Below are 26,137 nucleotides of genomic sequence, written 5' to 3'. Positions count from 1 at the left end.
AGGGTAAAGGGTGAGAGTGGATGGATGGACAGAGTTAACTGGTTCTGACGTGGCTTCAATTTCCCGGCTGAGAAGCAATGTACAATAGTCAAAGGGGTGGCTGTGCTGTTTTCGTTGGCTTTTATCAAGGACTTTCAATCATGTCTCATGAAACCATGTTTGTTTCTTGTGGATACATTGCTGAAAGTGACAGCTGTTGATTGCATGTACAGTATTTATAAAGAAAGCATCTGACACTCATCTAACCCCTTTTGAAATATATAGCTCTATAGTCGTAGACAGCACAAGCGTGCTCAAGCGTAAAACCTGCAGCATTTTGCTTTTCGTCCTAGCGCAAGCCTCGTCTCTGTGCCATGCTCTGCGTTGCAGCGTTTCCTATGACGTGCTTCCGGCGCACCTGACAATTTGGTGTTTGAAAGTAGACTAAAATTTACAGCTGTTGGAACCATGTCTAAGATTTGCTGCAGTGAGTGTAACGCTATTTCAGCTAATGTAATTTAGGTCAGGCAGAGCTCACATGGACATGTGTCATTGTATTTCATTCATAAATATGACAACGCCATGCATTGAAGTCTTTGATTCATTGTTAAAATGGATTTATTGAACGTATAACGTTATTATCATCTTCATTATATTATTGACAAGCCACGGGGGCAGGGCATTAGGGTGTCACACACGGACGGACATGTACTATCAGCAAGGACGACCGCCTTCCAAGTGCGCTCTTCAAAGTGGTGAGCAGTAATTGCCTTGGACAACTTTACATCATCCGCCCATGGAGGTCTGCCTGCCATTCCTTACAAACCTACTTTGTGCGCTTTAACCTCCTGCATGGACTCCAGCAAATACATTTCTGCTTCTGCCATGTCAAGGACTGTGCGCCTCTTGGTTTTTAATGGGATTGAGAGGAACCGCTTCCGTTGGCTATGAAGCAAGTTGACTGTGTTTACACCCACAGCAACGCAAACTGCCAGTTCCCAACTGCACCAAGCTGTGCGTGTCTGTGAATATACCAACACTCGGTGTAGCCCGCCTTCCTACAGCTCGACTTGCGCTGGGCATGAATATAGAGCCCATAGCATTTCACTTGATTCCATATTATATTAAATCTGCCACTGAGCTGGCCACAGGCCCAGATTGTCATTTGCAGTCTGGATTTATGGGCCTTTGTAAATCCCGATTCTTGGTTGTGCTTGGAATCTGCTCCCACCTGTTGAGGTTTAAAACAGGTAGCCAGGACAGTAAATCATCAACCAACAACATAATGCCAGCATGCCATTCGACCACAGTCCTTATAATAGACTTCTTCTATTAATAATCTTAATTTGGAGTTTGTACTCATATTTTTAGATACCGTTTGCTCTTCACTATACTGTAGTGTCTTCTGGGTCCAATGTATTAGGTGTCCACTGGGTTTGATGTATTAAGTGGCATTGCATTAGGGCACTGGATTATTGTTTCCTCCTCACTCCTCCTGATGACCTCCGAGGGTCCACAGAGCAAAGGCCTCATAAACATTTATGTTTGGGCTGTGGGCTTCTGTCTTAGGCCATGACTCTACTGGGCTAGAGCTTGATGCCCCTTTATGCCTCTTAAGAGACTGTGGACTGTGTGTGTGTGTGTGTGTGCCCATTGTATGTGTGTTTGTTTGTATTAAAATGTATGTTTTTGTCTCTGGTCGAATTTGAATAGGTCTCTGTCATCTTGGTGTGCCTCCAGCTTCAGGAGGTGCTTATTTTCACATTTACTGGCTTCTCATCTGTTTTCACGCAGAGACACTTATCATATGTAAATTGGATAGCTTTGGGTGCCAGATTCACTTCAGCTGTTGTTTTCCCTCAGCATTCCTCCCAAGCAGAGAAGAACACCCTAGGGAACCCTCTTGCTGTTGAAGTAAAAGGACAAAACTTTACTGGACGCTGCTTCCAAAAGCTAGAGAAAGATGAGCCACTTTCAACTTCAAGCATAGCAAAATACATCAAAATACCCTAGAATTTGTATGAGGATTGTCTGTGGGTTGGTGTACTAATCCACTAGAGCCTTATTTTGTCATCTCAGATGTTTTCTGATTGTTTTGGCCTTGATTGGCTCTTCAGCATACACAATGAAACGAACACGGGCCTGATCAACAGTCTGTTTGTATGCAGACAGTATGGCTCAGTCTGAACAAACATGGTAACGGAACAACAGAACAGTGAGCACGCCACGGACACTCCCAGAAAACATGAACGTGTTTGCGCATTGACATTTCGAGAAAAGAGTTACAACAAGCCTACTATGTGTGTTTTTCTTTATGCTTACAGGACACGGGCTATGCGGCTTTTCTGTTTGAGCAGCTGCACACATCTGGGTGCAAGGAAGGTGCTGTCACTTGCTGTCAGGTGTGCTTCACGCCTCTCCATCAACTGAAGCAGGAGGCTCTGCAGACTCTCAATGCTCCCGTCCTTGCCCGTGGCCCCGACATGCCGGACCTGCCTGCCTCTTCCTTTCTCCCGCAGCCCTCGAGATTTGCTGTGTCATCCTCCAGCATCCATGCAAACCAGCTGTCCAAAGGCCAAACTGCGCCACACTCAATACTTCCCTTGGCGGAGCAGCCCAGGGGGCCGTGCTGGACGGAGAACTCCTCAATGCCATCAGGTCCAAAGACCAGTGTCCAGGTGACAGTGGCTGGAGGGCACATCACTGGATCTCTGAGCTCTGTCACCATCCAAGCACAGCAGTACCTCGAGGGCGTTTGGAGCATCTCCAGGGTCAACAACTTCCTCCCTCAGCTTAAGCCGGTATGTCATTTTTGTGCCTTTCCTTATAAACATAAACCACAAAATATATAAACCACACTTTGTTTTTTGAGGAAAATTTGGAGAGGCAGTAAAGCAAGTTTTAAATACTGAGTTGGAGAGAACACGAACACCATTGTCTTTTAATGTAAGTCTGACCACTTAGTTTCTTTGTGCTCTTGGGCCACAAGCTCATCATGTGTAGAGAGTGAGGCAACATTAGGGGATTTTTTTTTCTGTAATTTTATACCTAAAAAAAAAATAACCATAAAATACTGAGGTAACGTTTTTTTTTTCTCCCATGAGAACACAAGTGAAGTGAATTGAGAACATTTTAATTGTCTGCAGAAATACTGACCTGTCATAGTCAGGAGTCAAAGAGCCATCTTTATTTTAAGTCACAGCTCATTACAATGCTTGTCTTATGACTTCCTTCTCATGGCCATTTTAGATGTCCACCACACAGCATTGCCATAACTCTTAAGTCATGTTGGATAAATGCTAGACTAGTCTTTGATGTCATGGAGGTCCTGTGTTTTGCTCTTTTGTGTCACTGGGGCCCCTCATGCTGTACTTTCTTTATGAGCAAGAATAATTCATCTACACGTTGTTCATTCAAACAAAACAAGCACAGAATTTGGCTGGCTGCTAGTGTTAGGTTTATTCTTAATGAACAACCAACCATTATGATCTCATTGGTTTGACACTCAACTTTCCGATTCAAGACATTTACCATCCGATGCATTAGTTAATCAGTCCATATCTTCTAATACTATTTCTAAACATAAATTGCAGGTCATGGCAAAATAGTTCCGATGAGAATCCGTGTTGTGTTTTACATCTACGGTACCTTACAGTGAATTTAAAATAGCAACTCGGGGGTTGAGTTGCTCATAGCTAAGCGTTGGGGCGCAGAGTTTTCAAGGGAGGGTCACAAACACAGCAAGGGCAGAGCTGTTCTTTGCTCTAAGATCTGTCCTTCATTAAAACCAGATCTTTCAGAATGACAAAAAGCCACAGAAGCTCTCGTGGTCCACTGCGCCAGAAGGCAAGAGCTTTAATTCACGATTCCCACTTGGCTCCTTTGGTGAGGAGGGCATGCAGTGTTGTGCAGACAAAGAAGTATACACTCACTGTGTGTGCATTGTGTGTGCACAGAAATCCTTGTGTGTGCAATCCAGTGGGGGTCAGAAGAGTCCCACACTGAGCCCATTTTAGTACTCCTTCGGATCTATTGCCATTCCCTGTTGGGAAAGAGCCCTCCTTATATTTGGAATAATTGTTGTAGTCCTTGGAATTGAAACTATCTGGGGCGCCTTTTGAATTGGCACTCCTGGCACACTGACTCCGAAGAAGTTGTCTCTTGAATTGATGCTCAGTATTTTCATTTACAAGCCACTGGCAAAAAATTCGCCGAAAACCTGACTTAAAACCTCAAAAACACATATATATATATATCAGAAATTGAATTCCCGGCATGCCACTTAAGTTCCCAACCCTAGTTTCTGACATCACTTCCAAAGGGCAATATCGTCCAACAGCAGCCCCCTGAAATTGATGATTTATTCTATCTCTGATTAGAAATTCTGTATTACTCTGAGTACCGTGTTTTGACAAGTGCTAGCACATACAACGTACTTTTGCCCCAAAAATATGGGGTTTAGTTTCTCTTTAAAGATTTTCTGTCACTTCAGAAAATCAGCCGCGTTTTACTTCAACCCCCCAACACACACACACACTCGAACACACGCACATACGCAATTTTTCTCATAGGTATTTCAGATTCGCACCTCCATTCGTTTCCATTAGCCACAGAAATCAAGAGAGTGTGACCGCCCAGATTAAGTGAACCTCTTTCACTTGGCCAGTGATCATCTGTTAACCAGTGAGATCTAAGGTCACAGGAGAGTGCTGCCACACCACTGAAAGGACACCAGCCAGCCCTAGTTGCTTCACATTTTACTCTCAAGAAGTCTTTTGTCTTTTTCTTCCTTCTTGCTACTCTTTCACACACCTTTCCTGATGGTGGAAGGCCAACTCATTACCGACTGAGCGAAAAGCTCCACTGACACAGTCTAATTACCTGACAGGGGGATAAATTGGACTTTTCACCAGGAGTAAGGAGCCATTCCGGGTCCAAGGCTGCAGTGAGCAGCTTGGCTGAGGGGCTTAAGTCCTCATTCTCAACACCAGGGGGAATACTCTGATGCACTCCACTTGTAACCAGCTGTCCCTGTGTGCTTGTGAAATTTTGGCCTGATGATTTGTAAAACTGATATCTAATAGGCTCAATCTGTGAACGATTTGATGAGCCATACAGGTCCGCTTCCTGCACGGCTGAATGTGAAGTGCTGCAGCCTTTCATGCCAAAGTGTAATGGGCCCACTTCCCTGGCAAGGGACCAGGTTCTAGCCAACATGGCACTGGCGAGCTGTAGATAGCTCATTTGACTTTTTTTCCCCCCTTCACCTTCTTTCAGGCTCAAGTTTAGATTCGTCAGCTTGATAATCGACTTCACATCCATGATGAAGCCACAAGATATCAAAAACTCGACCGCCAAAAGCGCGCCGCTAACAAGCTCCAAAGGAAGGAATGTGAAATGGGAAACCCACTGTGAACAATCCCTGCTGGCCCTTTTGAAAACTTGTTTAAATCATCCAGCCAAGCTTTAATATCATATATGCTTGTGAAGCAAACAGCAGCAGCACTTTGCAGTACGATAGCCAGGACTCTCATGTGAATATCACAATGTACGTAAATATGTCCTCGCACCCTGATATATAGCTTTCATGTCAGGTTCTCCATAAAAATAGTGCAGCTGCAAGTTTGTACGAACAAATGTCGGACAGTTTAAGGTAGCACACTTAATAAAAATGATTGCGAAGGATGTTAGTTACCTAAACTTGAATTTAGGGTAAACACCGAGGTGGTAAATGCACAAGGCCTGAAATACTTACAACATACAATGTCCTTCCAAATATCTTAGGCTGCACAGAGTGTGTATGTCAGTACGTTTTTTTCTTTATTGGGAATCCAGTTTTTGTCAGCTGCTGTTGATCATTGTCCCACAAAATCAAGGAGCGGCTTTGTTAAGCTCTGTGAGCTTCTCATACAAAAACAATAATTCAATACAAGTATAACCACCATTTGCATATACATGACATTTCCATGTATTTATATATCCACGTGGTCTTCTTGAGCTGTTGTGTTGTCAATCAAAGTCTTGTACTGCATTCCAGACTGCTGGGAAATTTGAAATACCACAGTCAAAGTTTAGGCGATCCCACCTCAAGGCATTCCTGTTGAAACTAAACAAAACAGATGTTTGCTGACCTCCAATCATGTGTGGTTCTCATTTCGCATTAGCGGTACACTATAGATGACATGTTGACATGTCAGCTTTGTTTTGTAAATTTTTTTTTACAAAATACCGACGCACAGAGATGATATTGTGACGTGCTTACAGTGATTCTCCACGGTGGTGGTTTGGTCCATGATTTGGCTATTTGTTTACACTGCTTAATAGTCAAAAAATTCTAAATAATTCATGATACGTAGAATACAAGGTAAAGCTATATGTAAGCCTAGTGAAGTTAATCATATTTTCTGTCATTAAAAATAAAATGTGGGTCATTACTTCATCACAGTACACTACACCAATAAGCCAAAAAACGATGAATGGCACCGTTGTTGCTGTTCGCTTTCAGCAGTCAAGGCTGCTGACTCCAGCTAAGCGACACTGGCTGCAGCATCTGTCCGTTCATCTGTAGCACAGCTCGGCAGAGGGGGGAGTAAATGGAGTGGAAGGAGGTGAAGATTGTGGTCTTTGATCGGTGTCTATGTGCCAACAGGCCCAAAGCTTGATGGGGGACGCCTGCAGAAATGTCACAACCTCCGCGACCCCGCTCACCACCATAACCAGCAGCGGCAGCACTACCAAGAGCGGCACCTTGACGCCGTGTCGCCTCAGAGGCCACGTGCAAACGGGGCTCCCTACCCCCGTCACCAGTGCATCCAGCTCCATCACACCCTCCTCATCTGCCACGGCCTCCTTCTTCATCAGGTGAGCACCTCCCCCCAGGCTGCCATCCAAATGTTGACTGACAAGATGAAGCTGTTGTTTAAGGAAAATGTGCATGGAGGACACACGTGCATGCAAACCGCAGGTGTGTTATGCACGGACTCGCCGCCCTTGAAGCTGCTGGTTCATGGCGTTAACTTTAATGTGGGCCACGGCTTCCAGGGTGATGTTGTGGCCATGGTTGAATGACGGCATTCAGTGGGACACGCTCCATCACAAATTTAAATGAACCTTCAGTTTACAGGCACCAGTGCCCATGAATGCATAATAGAATTACATAATTGGATGTGAGGAGGGAGTGTCTCACGAATGGGCTTAGGTTAAGCTGTGTATTGTCCTGAGGTATTTCATGTTTAATTTCCGTTTTGTTATTTATTTATTTTTTTTCCCTCACTTTATAAACTTCCAAACATTTGCCAGGTTGCTATTGTAATTGGAGCTTGTCACTGACAAATTCCCTGGCAGGTTGGTCAGGGCATACGTTCGCTACCTCTTCTCTCCGAGGGGTGCTGTACACATGGTGAATGTTGCCAATAGTGAAACCTGCTCAGAATGATGCACGGGGACTATTGAAGCACCACATGAGGGAGAGGAAACCAGTGAAGGAACCGTGACAAGAAACCCGTGGGGCATCACCGATGGGGGGGGGGGCGAGTGAATAACTCCAGTAGGAATCAGAAGGGATTGTATGGGGCCTTCAATTTGCAGGGGAATTCCAGGTCCACCAACTTCCTGTGCATCTCCCTTTCTGTTCTAAGAGCAACGGCCGGGACAGCAGTGAGGTGTGACACAGGGTTGATTCGGAACGCTGATTTATATGTTGTCATGTTTTCGTTGGAGCGAACCACAAAAAGATTATGATCATGAGCAAGTACCAGTCAGACAGTTTGGACCAAGCACGGGGAAAATAAGAGGGTGAGGTGAATCTGTTTTTTCCGCTGCAGCAGGTCCTGGTGGGTTAGAGGAGGTACAGATGGAAGTACAATGAAAGGTTCCACCTTTCGTTTGATCCCAAAGATAATTTGCTTGGCAGGAATCTGGTGTTTTACTTGGCCAGGAGAAGTGTTACGATGCTATGAACAACATTCCGCACATACAAAAAAGGGTGTTAGAGATGCATTGTGGTTGGTTTGAAGCTTCCCGACCCTATGCAGCTGTTGCTAACTAGCAAAATATTATTGTAATCATTATCTCCTTCTCGCCGTCGTAACATCCTAAACGCTGATTAAAATTGAACTCCTCTGTGTTTTCACAATGACGAGAAAAAAAATATTCAAAGAAATTAGTGTCCTTTAGCTTTGAGACTTGATTGAAAAACCCATATCTGATTAGTATTCCGTTTTGTTCTGGAAAGATACAATTAGTGGGATTTGTGTGCAAATCCACAGCACCGGGATGGTGAAGCTGAATAATCAAACAGTTGCTGGCTCCTTGGACATTTGTTTGACATTCACCTACAACATTTCACTTGCAAATGAATTTTTAATCAGAATACAATTCGTTTCGGTTGCGCTGCTCTTGCTTTTGTATTATAGTGAGAAACAAACACCGAACATTGTTGGCTTTTTCTTTGTAATAACAATTCAACCTCTCCATGATGAAATATCTTCCTCTTAATTAATGTATTGTTTACTTTGAATGGGATAACCATCAAGCGCAGCAATCACAATTTCTTGCACAGATCAGTAACATACACTATGTCCACATTTTTTTGCCCATGTTGAAGTCAGCTGAATCATATTTTAGAGAAATAAAATCTCTCTTTCGCCCTTTCCCCTCCCTAACAATTTTGCAAAGAGGCATAAAAGCCAGGAAGACACAGAGGGTCAGCAATGAGCAATTAGACTGACTCGACAGTTGCATGGAAACAGGACGTGTCAAGGGTCAAACACAGACTGGCTGCTGTGCATATCATTGCGTGTGTGTGTGTGTGTGTGTGTGCGTGCGTGTAGGGGTGCATGCACGTGTGTGTGTGCATGTACAGCTGGGGAGTGCGGCTAATGAATTTAGAGCCTTGTGTTCAGCTGACTAGCACGGTAAGCACTGATTGCCTTGTGACGGAGCATATGATTAGTATATTGACACAACGTTGTGTAATGAAACCAGGCGGAGCTCACAGCAGGAGCGAAACTGTGGAAATAACTGCTGCCTCTATTCCCATATTCCTGTTCCATTAACACCTGCTGATTGTGAAGGTGTGTTTATTACCCATAAGGCCCACGGGATTTCTCGGTGGGGAAGCTACAGGGAGGAACGGACTGCTCAGCTTTCAATATATTCTGCTTATCTGCTCATTCTTACTCAAGACAACTCCCGCGATCTTAGAGTCTTCTGTTAGTGTGCAGTCCATATAACTTGGCAATCTTATTATAACCATTGTCAGATGATGATGAGTGATAGGAGTGAAAATCTGTGAAAGCATATGAAATTAAAAAAATATACCCTTCGTCCCTTGTAACTTTAATGTAATGTAAGTCAACTCACTTCATGCTAATATAGCGCAAAACACCACAAACGGGGTAACATAAATAAGCATATGGCAATTACTGAAGTCGAACTTGGCTGAATACAGTACTGTAAAAACCCATGAAAAACAATCGCTGAGCGATGAAATACAGTTTTGCGGGCCTTCATTGTACCTACTTTGAATTCACGGCCAGAGACTGCATAGGTGGCATCAGTGTTGCAGGGGCACGGCCGGGACAGCTGTTTGCTGGAATGTGACCCTGGAGGAGTGTCAGGAGGAAGATGGTTTATTGTACCTGCTCTGCAGCTGCTGCCCAGGTGAATGTTGTTTGCTAATGACTGACTGTACACAAGGAATCTTCCCGTAAGTGTGGCAGGGGGCCATTCAGTCATCATTCTTGTGCAAACTCACTTTTGTGCGTTTGTGCCTGCCTGCCTGTGCCTCGTCCTCCTAACTGCTCTGAGTAACCATAGAAACACGTCATTGGCTTTTACAAATGAAATCTGACTGATTTTCCAGTGAAAATTGGGACATTTGAATAGGCCTCTCCACATCACTCGGGTGTAATATAGTCCGATGGAGGGATAAGCTTCTCTTCATCTATTAGAACTGTGTATAGAAGTGGCGAGATGGTAGAATGTGTGTTCCTCTAACTGTGATAACGTGTAGTTGTATTAGCGTTAGCTTTCATCATGTATTGTGCAATGATATACACTATGGGTATGTATTGACTGAAACATACTGTATCCCTTTAATAAATGGACCCTTTTGGGTTGGGCTTTTTCCGTTTGTGGAAGGCCCTTTTCTGATCCAGCAGTGGAAAAATTTGAGAACCTGGACCTCAACCCCATTAAACACCTTTTGAATAACTTCAACAGAATTTGTCAGCCAAGATCAGTGAATTTAAACCTTATAAACACTAGGGATGTAACGATTCACTATTCAAAATGTGCTATGTATCTGGAATGAAAAAACGTTTCACGACATCATTTTCTAGAATGTAATCAACTCGATTTTCGAATTAACGATTTTAAACCGGTTTCCAATTAATCGTTTCATCCCTAATAAACACTCATCTGGATGAATGGACAATTCCCACGGACTCACACTAAAATTTCACAGAAATTCTTGCTCGAAACATGTAAGATGTAACTGCAAAAGAGAGAGCGGTTGCCTATTGGCTTCCAGTTCCAGTTCTTGGAGGCATCATGGCAAGAATGTCCCAATACTTTTTTTTTTTCAATAGTCTAGTATAGTGAGGAAGAGGGTAGTCAGCCTTTGTTGACTTATCTCATGTTGGTGGTATCTTTATATAGAAAGGCAGACAAGTGAGTACAGTGCTATTTGGTTGGCTGCAGTGTGATTGACAGTTGACATCATGACACCTGACAAGTAGGCGGGGCAAATTATGTGGAATACAGAGGTCCACTGAGTGAGTGTGGACCAAGATGAGAGGAATAAAAGGATGGAGCAGTGTGCTTGTAAATTAAAGCCAGCTCGGCCTCGCTTCTAACAGCATCAGGAACCGGAGATGTGCAAATGTTGGGAAGAATATTCGATTTAACACTAAGGTGTTAAATAACTGTAAGTTGTGGTCACACGCAACATTCCTCTTACTTGTCTTTGTTATGCCTCTGTTATTTTTGTGGTCTAATTTTTCCTTCATTTCTTGTTCCCGCACACTGCTCTTTTGATTTTTCAAAAGTATGTTTCTATCTGCTCTAGCCCTCTCTCTCTACTGTGCAGTTTTGCATAGTTGAGGCTGAGACTGTCTGCTCCCTGGAGGTGAGAGGGTAATGGTTGTGTTGTCAAGCCACCGCAAGATGGATTCCTCTACTGGGGCAAGAGTGTGAGCAGAATGTATAGCATAGCAGAAAACACACTGCTGAAATGCTGGCGCTCTTTTGAGATGGTGGTGTAATGTTAACACAGCCACCTCAACCACCTGACAAATGAGAAATGATTCATATCAATCTGTTGAAGGCGAGCACACATGCCCAGGGCAGCAAATGCTTCAGTCAGAAGTACGGAGTGGGTGGAATTTGAGATGGTGTGTTTGCTCTGCTGTATTGGTCTTTTTTCACCATTGGCTAGAACACTGACTGCGATTTTACTGCAAACAACATGGCGGAATTAATGGATGCTAACCGTGCAGTGCCAAACACAAATGTCTGCACCAACTGAAGCTGTGTAGGGGCTGCTCATCCAAATACGCAGGTGTGATTCCATCCAAGCCCAGCTGGGCTTTGCCAAGGCTGACGTGTTAATGGAGCTCCAGCTTGGCCTTGTTGTGTCAAGGACAAATCCTTCGACAACCCTCATCTGATTGCTAATCTACCCACAGATCTTCTTGTTTCTCAGTTGGTAATTCAGATTTTGATTCTTTGTTGGTGCTGAATTTGATGCATGCTTTCTGTCAGTGTCTCTCTTTGCTTGGATAACATGGTGCAACAGTTACCCGTTCAGCAGCAGCAGGCTGATGCATGCTATTGTGACGGCCAGCAGGGTATCACTTGCGCCTGTCATCGCCAACCTGCAAGCGAGAACCAAAGCGGGGTGTTTGATGCGGCTTGCGTGTGCGCTCTCTCTCTTGTTCCCCCCCAGATAAACCTCTGAGTCAGTAAGTCTGTCTGGCCCACTCACATGGCATGCAGAGGGTGGATGTCTGACAAACAAAAGAGCTGAAGTGCTGACGTGAGGCGATGTGCTCACCCCGGGGCTGTGTGGACTCAACCCTGCGCGGAGAGGAAGAAGCATGGCACTCCTTATAGATTCCTTTCACATGTGGCGTCATGAGAGGACTTTTGTACTTAGTTGTCACCCAACATAGGGATTCCTTTGTCTTATATTGGTGGATTGGTAGTGATAAAAACATTTAAATATGTGTAGCCAGTTGAACGTGGTAATGGTTATTTTTTTTCTTGCTGTGGCAACATTGGTCCTGCCTGCAAAGCATGGTCAGCTATCTGTGAGCAATAAATAGTGTCAGGGCATCAATGTAAATCCTGCTTTTTGCTTTCTTTCTTTACTGTGTGTGGTACACCAAAAGAGGTGCTAAAAAGTGTTCCGGAGCAGATGAGCTGTTGACCCTGTTAAAGACAAAAATGGGCGGGAGAAAAAAAAAAGAGTCAAACCCTACTGATTCCCTGGAAACGGGACTGTTAGTTACCATGCTCAGTTCAGCTGATTTGTTGCTCTGAATGGATATCGGATCTCACAGCTGTGTGGGTTACCCTCCAAACTGTTTTAGTGTCGGTGACAGGTGTCATGCAAATGCACATTGTTATCATACAGTGCGAGAGTGTTTCAGGATAATGTTGCGCTAAAGTGCTTTAGCACATGCAATGGGATATGCATTTGTGGAATTGGATGACCTATTATGTGCACATGCAAAATAAGTCCCATTGGCCTCTGATCCCCAGAGCGCTCCCTGGCTTTAATATGCTCCCATTCACAGAAACAAACATGGCTCGTGACATACTATTCATGCATCACTGCTCAGTATGCAGCATCACCGCCGTCCTTCTGTTCTCTATGAATTGCTGATAGCTGCCTAATCAGTGCTTGTCGATTGATTTCCCCAAACGTTTCTCTCTGGAAAACACACACAACATGTTCATCAATGGGAAAGTCCCAGCTCAGGTTACCACTGAGGATACGACCTTTGTCAGGGCAGGCCACTCTGCACTGAACTCATCAGCAACAGCTTCTGAAAGGAAACTCTTCAATATCATCACAGCACCTTTTAATTAATCAATTTCAGTATAAAACATCAGATTGGAGTCCAATAATGAGGGTGCTTTAGCGTGGATACTTTTTAGGCAAATAGACTCTCAATATCACACGACCTTTGAGAATGAATAAAGTCTTGTTCAGATATTCGAAGCTATTTAGATGTGTGCAGTGTCAAACTAAAAGCCGCAGTAAAGCTTTTTTCCCATCTGCTTTTCTGAATGCAGGATTATTCTGTAATCTGTTCACGACCCGATACGTGAGAGCTGGCAGTAGATGCAAAAAAAAAAAAAAAAAAAAACATTCTCCGCAGTACACATTAAGTGGCTTGGCCTGTGTTACTGCGTGTGTGATACAGGATCATCTTCTTGACTTATACAATACAATTTTATTTATATGGCGCATTTCATAACAGCCAGAGCTGTAACAAAGCACTTTACAAAACAATACATAATAAACAATAAGTACAATAAGTAGCGCGGCTCGTCTGCCACGGTTGAATATTCATTGTTTCATCTGCATGCTATGCTATGTTCCTCTTGAGCTTTTCACCTTTCTAATCTGCGACCATGGCTCGGTATGGCTCCTTGTAGCAGACTTGAACGCCTGCAGCATTTATTAGACTGCCTATTAGCTCAGATATACATGAAAGATGAATAAACACATGTTCAAACTCCCCTCTCCTTACTGCCTTGTAGCCCTCTGGACCCACTGATTAATCACTGAAATGATCTTTGCGGCCCACAGGCCACTTTGTTGTGATAGCCTTTAAGTGGACATTCAAATAAATAACCACTGGGTGTCTCTCCTTGGTTGCAAGTGATTAATGAAAAAACAAAGTGCATGGGGCAGAAGCTGTCACTTCCACAATCATCACGTACCACTCGGATACGTGGCATTTTTCTAAGATAAACACAAATGTGAGCATTTAATATAAAAAAGAAAAAAAATAACATTTTCATGTTTTTTTCTTTATAACTCTGAAAGCGCTACACACATTCCCTAGACTGCAAATAGTTAGTCATGTATCGGTGAAGTGAGCAATGACGCTCATCCTGAGGTTTTAACGGGAAGGTGTGGGTGGGAATGGCGGTTGAATCCGAGTTCAACATGTGTACCGAGTGTGTGAAGTCGTTCCAGATGATTCCCTGCAGCCGCGGGGATCAGCACAGCCGAAATAGCGGGTGCAGAGTGCGCAGGAGCAGGGTGTGAATGCACAGGAAGGGATGAAAGCAGCTGTTAATCTTTGTCAGCGGTGCCAGGGCGGCTGGGGGTGAAGGTGAGGTAGTGGGTGGGATAAACAGCAGTCTGCACAATCCAAGGAGAATACGTCTTCATTATCATCTGTCACCCGTCAGATGAAAAGTGCATTTTTGTGCTGATCCCCCCAACCCCCCCGCAATAGTTGTATACAGCAACTAACGTGCAGAGCTACAATTTAGTCACCCACAAACTAAAGGGGGTCAAAAGCTAAGGCTTTATCGTTGACTCTCATTGCCTGTATTTCTATTTCTTTCCTTTAGGGCTTGAAATTGGCTTCTTCATCTCATCGACTGACAATTGGGTCCTACAGAGCTAGTGCCCTTTTTTTTGTCTGCTCCTCCATGACCTAATGTTCAGCCTATTTAAGGCCACATTAGTGGAAACAATAAAATGAACTGTAAATAGAACTATAGTCCCTGACTTTTGCCCCCAAATGTCCCTCATTTACTGGTCTTAAGCCCTCATTAAGATGGTTGTCTAGTCGAGAGAGCTTTGTGGCCTGGAAGGCTTTACGAGGAGAGCAGGAAACACCTACAAAAGCCAGAAAGTTACAGCAAGGAGGGTCACACATCCACATGGTGCATTTAAGTACTCAAATCATTCCCCATGGAAACACACTTCGCCTTTGTACACTTTGAGCACTGTGTGAGTATTTAAGTCTCAATGCAAAAGAGATATTTGTCTTATATCCATGTTAATACAATCTCGGGTTAATCCGACTAATGGCTCTTTATTCTAATCTGTCATTACACCAAACCAGGTTTTCCTGAATATTGATGAGTTTTTGCACCAACTGTTCAATTTATTCTTGGCCAGCTGGGGAATACCATTTTGAGGGGGAAAATAAGATTCCAAGGTGGCTGCGTCAAAGCCTCAATGATCAATTTTTCCTTCTCAGGCATAAAATTACAGTAGTGCCGCATTGGTGGAGCCTCACTGGCACCGAGCCAATACATGAGAAGACTCAGCTGCTTTTTCTCACAGCTTTTCTTCTTCATCTTACTTTAAATGTCACTGTCTTTGGACTGTTTCTCTTATTCCATCGTCTCAGATTTTACTCTCATGCGTACGTTTTTTGATCACTTCCCCCTATACATTCACCAATGTTGAGAGGTTTCAAGAGTAACAAATGGTGTACAACCTTGGCTGTTAACATTTAACAATCTCAGTTGCATTGACTCAATCGCAGGTGGTCTGTTCCGTTTGTCTTGGAAGACGTTTTCTTCTTTCCCAGGCTAGTTAGGACAGCACCAGCCCACTTCTGACTAGTCTGTTGCATGAACTGATGAGGCCTGCTCAGATAAAAGGTGCAACGTTTGAAACTTTGAAAGGCTGCCGCACACCGACTCATGCGGCGAAACACGAGTGAACTCTCGCACAGCGTGCGAGGTTTGGATCTCGTTATCATGAGTGGCCAAGCCTGATATTTGAATCGGTTACACTGTTGCACCATGTCGTGACGTCGCCGATTACAGCCAATCAAAATGCAGATAAGCGTTCACACACACTAAAAATGCATTTCAAGGGATTAAGCGAGCGAGACCCAGCCGGTCCCTGCCAAGATACACAAATACATATACAAATACAATACAAATACAAATACAAATACAATATTGTGTATGTAATATGTAATATTAAAAAGTATTACAAATGTGCAAATTGTTCAACAATGTAGCTATAACTAAAACAATATTAAATAAAGTCTTTATAATATATGATTATTATTAAAAATAATAATAATAATAATAATAATAATAGTAATAATAATAATAATGATAGCTTTTAGCTTTCTCTACTGTAGGTTCATCAGAGGAAAGCTTCCACTTTCTGTGGATTTCTTTGAAGTCAGTGTACTTCTTCAGCTTGTTGGCGTGGATCCTCATTTGAGAGAAAAAATATCAATGAGGCAACAAGAAATTCAGTGGATATTTAACCTATACGTAGATATTGAAGTTTGCATTCAGAATCGCTGACGGAAGCCCGTTTAAAATCAGAGGCGGACCGGCCTATAGGCGGGTACTATTGGGATTATCTATTGCTAATAAATCTTAGCCTGGAGGTGTTGGTCTTTTTCCTGTGTAAACTGACACTGGAGAGATGACAGACTACGCACAGGCTGGAGGAAAACAGGCAGGCAGGCAGTTAGAATCATCCATGCTTGGGAGTGATAACATTCACTCAGCAACAGATAAGATTGTTAGTTCTCCCTTCATTGCCATCATTTCAAAATGGTTGGAAAGATGTTGTTTTTCTTTTTTTTCTCGGTTTATGAAATATTGACTTGGGAAAGTGAAATAACAGATGTATGCCACTTGTTTGAACACTCGAAGGATGAATCGCTGTGTTTATGATGTTGTGGTCGTAGGCATTGTTTGTTTTTAGTGAATTAGGAAAAGGAAGAGGAAGTCAGAAAATAAATGTTTGTACTGCTGGTCTCATGATTGCAGGTGAGCCCTCATAAGGAGGATCATAAAGCTCACTACGCTCACAACAAAGCTTTGTGTCTTTTCTCTAACGTCTGTTCTCTCCCATTGTGCGACTAATGCTATGCTAGCTTTACTTTTACTAACCCAAAGCTGTACATTTCCTGATTAATCTCAATTATTTGCTCCATGTCAATCTTTACTGGGTGGCCTTTGCTGCTCCAAACTCTTGGCTGGATCAACTGTATGAATATGTGGACATGTTGTCATGAATGCTGAACCACAACTGAAGCGTGGCATTGGCCGGGTCATGCGGCATCATGCTCATTTGTAGTCTAGCGTAGATATGCAGATTATGTCACCTATTTGAATAGGAGCCATACTAGTCCGCATTGTTTGAATCTGCTACATTGTGTGTAGCTCTCCTTCATTTCATGCTGCATTTATGTTATCCCCCTGCACATCTTTGGGCCAAAATGTTGTTTGATTGTGTCAAGGGCAGCCCATCAATAAGACAGTGTGTAGTGATTTTAGCTCAGGGGAGGTTTCCTCCTATTGATTCTCCAAAACACAGCACCTCACCTGAAAGACTAGCGCACATCCTCCTCAGTCAATCTGCTGAATTGGCATTTTGGTTGCCTATCCTGCTAACAACATGGTTTTGTGAGCCAGTAGAACATTCCTTTAATAAATCCCGGACAAATTCGGAATGTCTCCAAATGCGAGCGAGTCTGAAGCATTGTGCTGTAGTCATTATCACTGCACAGCGGTGAGGCTGGCTGGTGCTCAAAATTCCCGTTTCCATTCATGAAGAGCCATGCTGGACAGCTAATCAGCTGCACCGTGAGCATGTGCTGTGCACAGTCTGATACCGCTCTCACTGATCTGATCTCTGCATGTCTACAAAGGGACAAAAAAGGCAGAATCACCGAAAGGAAATGTCAAGGATAGTAAATGTGGCCAACATGGTAATTAGCTCCAGAAAAGGCCTACATGAAGATCTGTACAGCTGGCGTGGGGAACACAGACACACATTTGCACAAACAAGGTAATGGGTGCAAGCAACTAATGATTCTCTGGGGCTGAGGAATTTCTCTTGGTAATTTGACAATGGCTGAAAAGCGGGCTGGCGCCATTAGCGACAGCGGGCAAAAGTGAAGCTTTAAGGGGGGGCAGCTAGGCTAAACACTCGTTTTCTCTGCTCCTTTCTTCCCCACTGTGACTCCTTCAGCAAGAGAGGACACGATCCTGATGATTCTCCTCCAACAAAGAGGATTTTTTTTTCCTTTACATCCCATCTTTCTTTTCGGTCATTTCTTTAAGCAGCAATCATTATCTGCCTCTGACTTCTGTTCATTAGGAGACAGTGATGAAGCTGAAATGCTATCAGGGCACTTCCAATTGTGACCACTCCCAAATGTGACGTCATCTTGACATATAACACTTGAAATCTCACTGAGGGGAGCAGCATTAGTCTAATAATGACTGGTTAGCCTGTCAGTGTGAGCAATGTTCACATTAGTATTGTCTTCCATGTGGATGCTTGGCAATCAGGGCCCAACAGGATACAAGGGAATTGGAAGCATGCGGCAAAGCTTGAGGGGAGAGACGACTCCTGCACTTTGAAATAAGCCCCTGAGGCAAATTAAGTTGGACATGCTACAAAACAGCACAGAGAAGCGTGCGGCGGCTTGGAAGCTAAAGGTTACGTGATACATCAAACCGCTTCATTACAATTCTGTGCTCGGCAAATAGGTAGGCAGCGGTCTGGATTTTTTTTTTTTTTTTCTCTTCTCTGCTTCCATAGTCAATCCATCCAAGTTCATAAAAGGGGCACTGTGTCAGAAGGGGCGAGGTGCAGAGAGAGAGTGTGTGTATATTTGTGCTGAATGTTCTTTCATCTGGCAGCACTCGCACTCGCTCTGTCGGACGCTCTCCAACAAGACTGGTTGGTCGGCGGCCCAGGGAGCTCCGTGCTAAATTGGCAGCCCGGGGAATACAGGGCACTCTCGCCCACGCGCAGGCTTTCATTCTCCTTTTTCTACCCTTGACCGTTGACTGACTGCACTCATTCTCACGGCCCGGCATCAATCTGTCCCTCGATGATGTCACTCGTTCAATGTCTTTGCCATCTCGCTTTCATTTCGTCGCAGAATTCCTCATTCAGGTTATCCATTTAGGTGCTTCTAAGTATATCCTTCCTCATCTGCGCGTCTAGTCCTTTTGATTAATTCAGTACCAGACATTTTCAGAACCCTCTTTTACCCCAACGTTTGAAAAAAATAGAAACAAATTCCTGGGATGGAATGGCCGGACTGTGAAAAGATGTATAAATATGTCTTTGGGATTGAATGAGTTTGCTTTTAACTCATCCCATCCCAATGACATATTTACATGTCATTTCACAATGGGTCTGAAAAAGTCTGGTACTGAATGGGTTAATAACGCCTAGTTGATTGCATCCTGCAACAAAGGCAAAATACAAACGTGCATATAATGTAATGACTTACCACACCAACACACTCACCCGCATGTACTGTAGGCATACTAACCAAATCTGTTTGAAGTGTGGGACCCTAAAAGAAGAGAGGGCTCCTGTGAGCATTAAGTATTCATCTGACGTGCTGTGGGGTGCACCGTATGCGTGCGCGCGCATTGGGGTTATAGGAGCCTGTGTGTGCGTACGTGTGTGTGCATGTGTGCGTGCGCGTACTTGTAGAGAAAAACAGTACTCCCAAATTGCGCCGCAAGCAGCCAGCAATCGAGTGAGCTGCCACTCCGTCTGGCTGTTGAAGGGAAAAGGGGATGGGCTGGCGAAAAAAGAGAGAGAGAGAGAGAGAGAGAAAGAGAGAGAGAGGGAGAAAGAGAGAGAGAGAAGCATAGCAGGACAGCTGCCAGAATTTCTCCGGTAGTAGAAGGAGCGAGAGGCAGACTAGGAATTCTCCTCATTCCCAGCCAGCCAGTGGAAATCTTGCAGCCCAGTCAGGCATGCTGATTCCTGCATGTGAGCAGCGCAGACTCTGGGAAGGACGTGGACTTCAGAATCAGCAGCCACACCACCACAGGGGATTAACCACGCAGCCTGTGATGTGAATGCAGAATGGATGTGAATGAAGGGGCGGAGAGCAAAACTGTGTGGAGACTGTTGCTGGATTCCTGAATCTTTGGATGGCGGCTGAACTTTTTCGGGGGCAGAGGGATGGAAAGCTTTAGAAGTGTGTTAGCGGTGCGTGAAATGAGGAGATGCTCAGTCTCGTCCTGACCCCTCATTTCCTCCTTCCAAGAAGCCCTGCGGACTACCTGCCCCCCCCCCCCTCACTCACTGGGTACTCTTCCTCTTTGCCCATTCCGTCCTACGCTCCCCCCTCATTCGGTTACGAGATCGCCCACACCTCCTCCTCTTTCTCTGCATAGTCTTCCCTGTGCGAAATCAGGTGGACCCTCTATGATTGTCATCGGCGTGAAAAGGACCCCGGCGCCCCGGCTGGCGAGTGGCCCCGCCTCGCTCCATTCTCGCCACACTGTGGCAGCATATAAAATGTTCAAGTAATGGAGAATGCTGACATCACAGACAAAGTTGAACTTAATCAGGTGTCTATTTGCTGACTATGAGCATCCTCTAGATAATGGATTGGAAAGAGCTGTAAGTATACATCACAGCATTGCCTTTGTTTTTTTTATTTTATCGACACCTTCCTTGCTTTGTTCATTTCTTCCAAATTGCACACGTCATTGCCACAGTGTTGGCAATGAACAGGTGGACAAGCTCTCTGAGCCTGTCCTCACAGCTTATTTTCCATTGACTGATCATGGCCAAGAAAAAGAGATGAGGGGAGCGTTAGCAAGAGAGGAAGAGACAAGTCATTCATTTCCTTTTGCGTTTCCTGTGCATTTGTTGTTTGGGTGAAAAAGCGATAAATCTCATTTGTTCTTCCTTACATGTACAGCGTGAATTTAAGTTTTACCGCATTGGATTGCGAAAACACCACACTGCACAACAGTTATAAATCAATATCCGCATCTTTGTACTTCCTGTTGCTTTTTGATGATTGATGATATATCTTATATCTGATGCCGAATAAGGGGTGCAAGACGCGGTACATTTATCTTGAATCAATGGGCAGCACATACCTCCCAGTCCACACAACGTGTATTGCATGAATCCACGTGTGCCCGGTGTATTTTCAACCTTTCTTTCATTTCACCTCACGTTCACCTCCACCGCCATCATTTTTTTTTTTTCATCCACACAAACCAGCAGGCATGCTCTTCTCACACATGAGCAACTCCCCGGGGAGAACCTTCTCCTGTAGCCCTCTTGGATGCAATAATTATTCCATCAGCCGGCAGCGTGTTTCCTGATTGTGCTCAAGGGCTGTCGCTGCAGGGGGGCGTACAGTGGAGAGGCGAGCGATGAGGGGAGTGTTGAGAGGGGGGGGGCGGTGGTAGTTGTCACTCCAGGACACAGGGAGGGGGCTGTGTTTTTTGGCAGTAGCGTCGCCAGTCCTGTCCGGGGGATCCCTGAGAAGGACTAATGGGGCTCGCTTGTTCGTGTTACTTCTCCCATGCGGCCTCCCAACAGCAACTGTAGAGTACAGACAATTTCAGTCAAGGATTGCCCTCTCTGTCAGCTTGCATTTTCAGAGGGTGTGTTACTTGATCCTATAGTGGATACCATGCCCAAGATTGGCTATATGATGATGATGAAAAAGTTGACCTCGTCTCACACTCTGTACGGTAGACAACAATTAGAGGACTTTCTGAAATGTGGGTTGTGTTACGTTAGTTTTAAGATGGTAGCTCTCAGGAGGATTCTTATATATTGTAGATATATTTTGCGATGACAAAAAAAATATAGTTAATTATACATTTTTACGCTAGCCTACTTGGTTTGGTTACTTTGGGGGGAAAAAAAATCCAACACTGCATGTTCCACTTTGAATTATTAGACAGGAAGATATTATGTGTTAATCACCTCAGAGGAGAGACTTCCAATTGTCGTTATTGTTCCTCATCTTTGAGAGGTGTGTGTTTGTTTGATCCAGATAAAATCAATGCTCTTCGCAACTATGCTAATAGTACACAAAGATCCCCTGTGGGAGACAAAATATCAGAATAGGCTCTGAAGAAGACACATAACTACAGCATCTTTCCTGGTAATGGATTCTGTGAATTTGTTCTCTTGAGGAAATGAGAGAATTTCTTGGCCTTCTGGTTATTACACAATATGTTTTGTCTCGGAACACATTGAAAAAAAGCTAGACATGGTATTATCAATAAACTCAACTGAGAGCCTTTGCCTATTTAAAGGCTTTTTAAATTTTTTTTTTTAGATCTTACATTCAGTGTTCTTGTTTCCTTGCAGGGCAGCTCAGAAGCTGAACCTGTCCTCCAAACGGAAGAAGCAGCAGCCTTCCCTGCTCCACCCACAGGAGCCCTCCATCTACCCCACTAACTTCAGTGGCATCCTGCAGGTGTCGCCGCCTCCTGCCCCACCATGCCTGCTCCGCGCCGTGTCCAAAGTGAAAGAGAACCCAGGGATGGGAAAGGTGAGGCACCAACACCACCATGGGCCACACTTCCAAGCCCAAAACACAATAATATACAACCAATCCCACACACTGAACTCATTTAAGGCCAACCACATCTTCTAGCTTAGCAGGTAGGTGATTTCCTTCACAGAAAAAGGAATGCAGCAGAGTATTTAGAAGAATACATTTTCAAACTTATTCTGCTGTTAATAAAAGTCTGTAAGTAAAGTATAAAAGTACGGTCATAAATGAATCCTCCTCTTTGGGTCTGTAAGTGGCAGTAGTGCACATTTCATAGTGGTTTGCTGCCAGAAAAATGATGGATAAAAAGATACGCTTGCCAGCTCCTGTGATTTGAAAAATGAGATGAAACTACCCTGAATACGATACCTGGATCTTTAACAATATCTTCTTTTGTGCATGCCACACCCCACTTTAATGTTTTGTGAAGTATTGGGACTTGCTGTTTATTCCTGCACACAAACACACCAGGACGTATCACGTAAGTATATAAATGATAAGAAAGTAAATAAATCCGCAGTCGTGAAAACATGACCTCATCGCTCCGCTTGACAAAGGTAAATATACACAAGACAACAGAGGGGGTGGGGGAGGTGGGTTGGAGATGCACTGGGCAACATGCTGAAGGCAGTTTACTGTGGCTCAAACATTCTCATTCTGATAAGCCTGCAGGAATGTCATGAATCCACTCATTTGTGAGACCAGCATTCCTCTGACTGAATACAGTGGAGGGTGGCAAAAGACTATCACCAATTGCGAGTAGTAGTTTTTTTTTTGAAAGCCAAACTGGTAGCGATGGAGAAGGCATTAAAGTAAGCTGTGTAAACACATCACTCTTCCTCTGTGGTTTATTGGCTATTGTTTGTCTGAGCTGGCGTCCTGTATTTATAAAACAGAAGTTCCCGAACAAGATTCGGTCCCATCTGGGTAGGAAGTGCTTGCTTTTTTGTGCTAGGTATCGAGACTGTCGGGTCATTTATTGTGAGTTCCCCAGTGAGACACACTAAGTCTGTGTTGTAAACAAGTCCAAAATTGAGGTAAATTGTGCATCTGTTTACCCGAAGGGGTTGTTTCCAGAGAGGTGATTAACATTTATGGCATTGTTACAACAAGTATATAAAGCTTGGTTATAATTCTAAAGCGATTGCAATTTTATTTTCAGTTTTTTTGCTTATCGGTCTTTCATTGTTGCTTGACTATGTAATAAAAGTAGCTGTGTCCACTAACTTTCTCCTTGATAGGCCCTCTTTTAAATTTTCCACTGTGTGTCATGGCAAAAGTGGGTCACATCTACTTTTGACTCAGGCACAGTGTTGATTTGGGGATTGCCAAACCACACTAATGGACTTGTTGGGGGATCCAGGGGCAGCAAACCAGGGGCCATTAGCACAGCAGTCTGAGGTGTGAAAGTACTGGAGCCATTCCTTTGTGGCCTCAAGCATGCGATCTTTGCCAACATAAATATAGCTGAGGCATTTGTTTGGCTGGTAGCCTCTGTGTGAGTTGCGTGGAAGCCCTCTTTAAATGTCACAGCAAATGTAATATTCTCAACATATGCATGTGTCAGTCATGGCAACAGCTCCCCTGCTGAGTGAAAAAAATGCACTTTGCAAGAAAGCGATTTCCAGCCACATTGTTTTAGAGCTCTGGTGCCTGAATGTGCAGTAGTATTTATTTAACCATAGTAGTAAGATGAATGGGCTTTTGTACAGGGTTAAAGACCATAGTCTGGGCTGAACTGACTGAAGTCAACACTCCTCTCCAGCTGGGCATCACGTTACAAATATCCAAGTCCATGAACAGTTGCCCAAACTTCCCTTCCAAACCACTGCCCTTGCTAATTGACTCCACCTTTCAAATGAATGACAATTCAATAGACTTTAAAGCTGTGCAGTAACCTCAATTGACTTTAAACTGCATTGATGCTGAAAGAGAGAATGAGATTTGGATGGCAGTACCGCGGCACAACTAGTCTATGTGTGTGGCTTGGGGGTGGGGAGGGGCGTTTGTCACACACACAGTAGGCGCTCTCCAAGTTCCCACTTCGCAGTGGCCAACTTTACAACATACGCAAGTGGAGAGTGCAGTTCCCTATAAATGTACTTTGTATGCGCCGATATATATATATATATATATATATATATATATATATATATATATATATATATATATCGTGGTAATATAGCGGTCGGGTATGATGGTGGCCTTTGGAATGTGCTAATGTGAACCCTAAATTTGTTGTTCCGAACCTTTTAATGTAGATTTTCCATTTTCCAATCACAGACAGCAACAGGGGAGGGAGGTGAGAAGTAGAAAGTAGAAAGAGTGAATAAGGTGCTCTGGGGGGATTATGCTTGTGCGCTCCCATGCTGGTGAGCTTCCCCTCGTCCAGAAAAACACCCCGCTGGAGCGCTAATCCTCTCGCATGGCACTTGCTTCAGACACATTCATCTGCAGCACTCTATGCCTTGACTTTCAATGCACACCTTGCCGCCTCGCACTGACACCATTAGGCATTAGGCTGACCTGCCGGGTTTGCCAGTCAATGTTGGATTGAGTGTTTCCATGGAAACCTTCAGTGTCCATCAACCCTGATACAGATGACGTGATGTTAATGCACAATGTGGCGCTGAGCTTTCCTTTTGGAGCCTGAGCTATATTCATAATGCCTATGTAATTTATTCTCTTTTGTCAGCACTCCAAGCAAAAAGATGGTCAATGTAGCCTGTAATTTTTCTCCCTCTCTGGTGAATTTGAAAACATGCGTCTGTGTAGTCGTGTCTGCCCATTTTTCGTGCTTTGTTATTTGCTTTATAATTGAACCTGTCCTTTTGTCTCCCTTGCTATTTGTTTCACTCTGGGCTCCAGGTCAAAGTGATGATGCGTATATGCCCATCTTTGGATGCGACAGACTCGTCAGAGTCTCAGTCCTTCTTGAAAGTGGACAGCAGGAAAAAGCAGGTCACCCTCTACGATCCCGCATCCAGCCCACCACACTCAAGTTCAGGGCACAGACGCTCCGCCACTGTTGCTGTCCCAAAGATATTTGCCTTTGATGCAGTTTTTACCCAGGACGCCTCACAAGTAAGTACATATGTATTCATTGTGTATGCGTCTGAATTGTTTTTGAACGTGTCGTGTGGCGCTTTATTCTCTCAAGGGTAAAGGAACGTCTTAGTAGTGACGGAGTGGCCAGGCGCTTAAAAATGCCACTCCTGGGTCAGGGGGCACTCTCACCAGTGTGGGCCTAACAGCTGGGCTTTTTAAACCCTCTGGGGAATGGTTTGAATCCACGGCAGCTATATCTAACCTCACCGCTATATCCAATCTCAGCCCTTGGGGAGCATACCCACTGACATGAAAGACAAAAGGTCAGATACATGTTTACCATACGGTGGCGCACTTTTATGTCGTCAGTGCAGATAACAAGTACAATTATTATGCAATTAACATAACATGTAGCGGGGAACTCTTGATAAGTGCAAGTGCAAATATGAGTGTCATTACTCAAGCTAGACATCATCTGTGTATTGGAGAGAGATCTTTCATCATTCTCTCTACTTGCAACAAGTGTTTGCCTAAGTAAGCTGCTGATAGTTTAAACCTAAAACGTTTTCACTGCAGAGCTGAGGCCAACGTGCTTCGATGGTGCCGCTGGGACTGCACTGCTGGTGGCTAACTGTATCAGCAAGCTGCTGTGCTGTTAGAAGCCTTATTTGCTGCATGATGTATGGGAAGGGGGGCCTCTGCTGCACATGCTCTGCCCCAGAGGGCCTATACTAAAACAAATTGAAAAAATGAGTAATGCATTAAAACATGCATACACAGCAGAGCAATGAAAA

The 26,137-nt window shown here is 44.0% G+C and overlaps 1 protein-coding gene across 2 annotated transcripts in view; it reads left to right on the top strand.

Annotated features, from left to right (window-relative positions):
• The window catches only part of kif26ab (kinesin family member 26Ab), a 64,241-nt gene that overhangs the window by 26,247 nt on the left and 11,857 nt on the right, over positions 1-26,137 (top strand). Inside the window, exons 3-6 of one of the 2 annotated variants that reach the window (XM_086050167.1) lie at positions 2,304-2,780; positions 6,629-6,840; positions 22,109-22,292; positions 25,164-25,379. In XM_086050167.1, the coding sequence (XP_085906293.1) occupies positions 2,304-2,780; positions 6,629-6,840; positions 22,109-22,292; positions 25,164-25,379 (1,089 nt within the window). Of the gene's footprint in view, positions 1-2,303; positions 2,781-6,628; positions 6,841-19,669; positions 20,387-22,108; positions 22,293-25,163; positions 25,380-26,137 lie in introns of those variants that run through there. The other variant, XM_086050166.1, reaches the window with a different exon arrangement.

Source organism: Filicampus tigris, chromosome 13, assembly GCF_054856515.1.
Source record: "Filicampus tigris isolate MCC_2025a chromosome 13, RoL_Ftig_1.0, whole genome shotgun sequence".
NCBI classification, from domain to species: domain Eukaryota; kingdom Metazoa; phylum Chordata; class Actinopteri; order Syngnathiformes; family Syngnathidae; genus Filicampus; species Filicampus tigris.
This window is presented reverse-complemented; position numbering and strand designations above follow the sequence as displayed.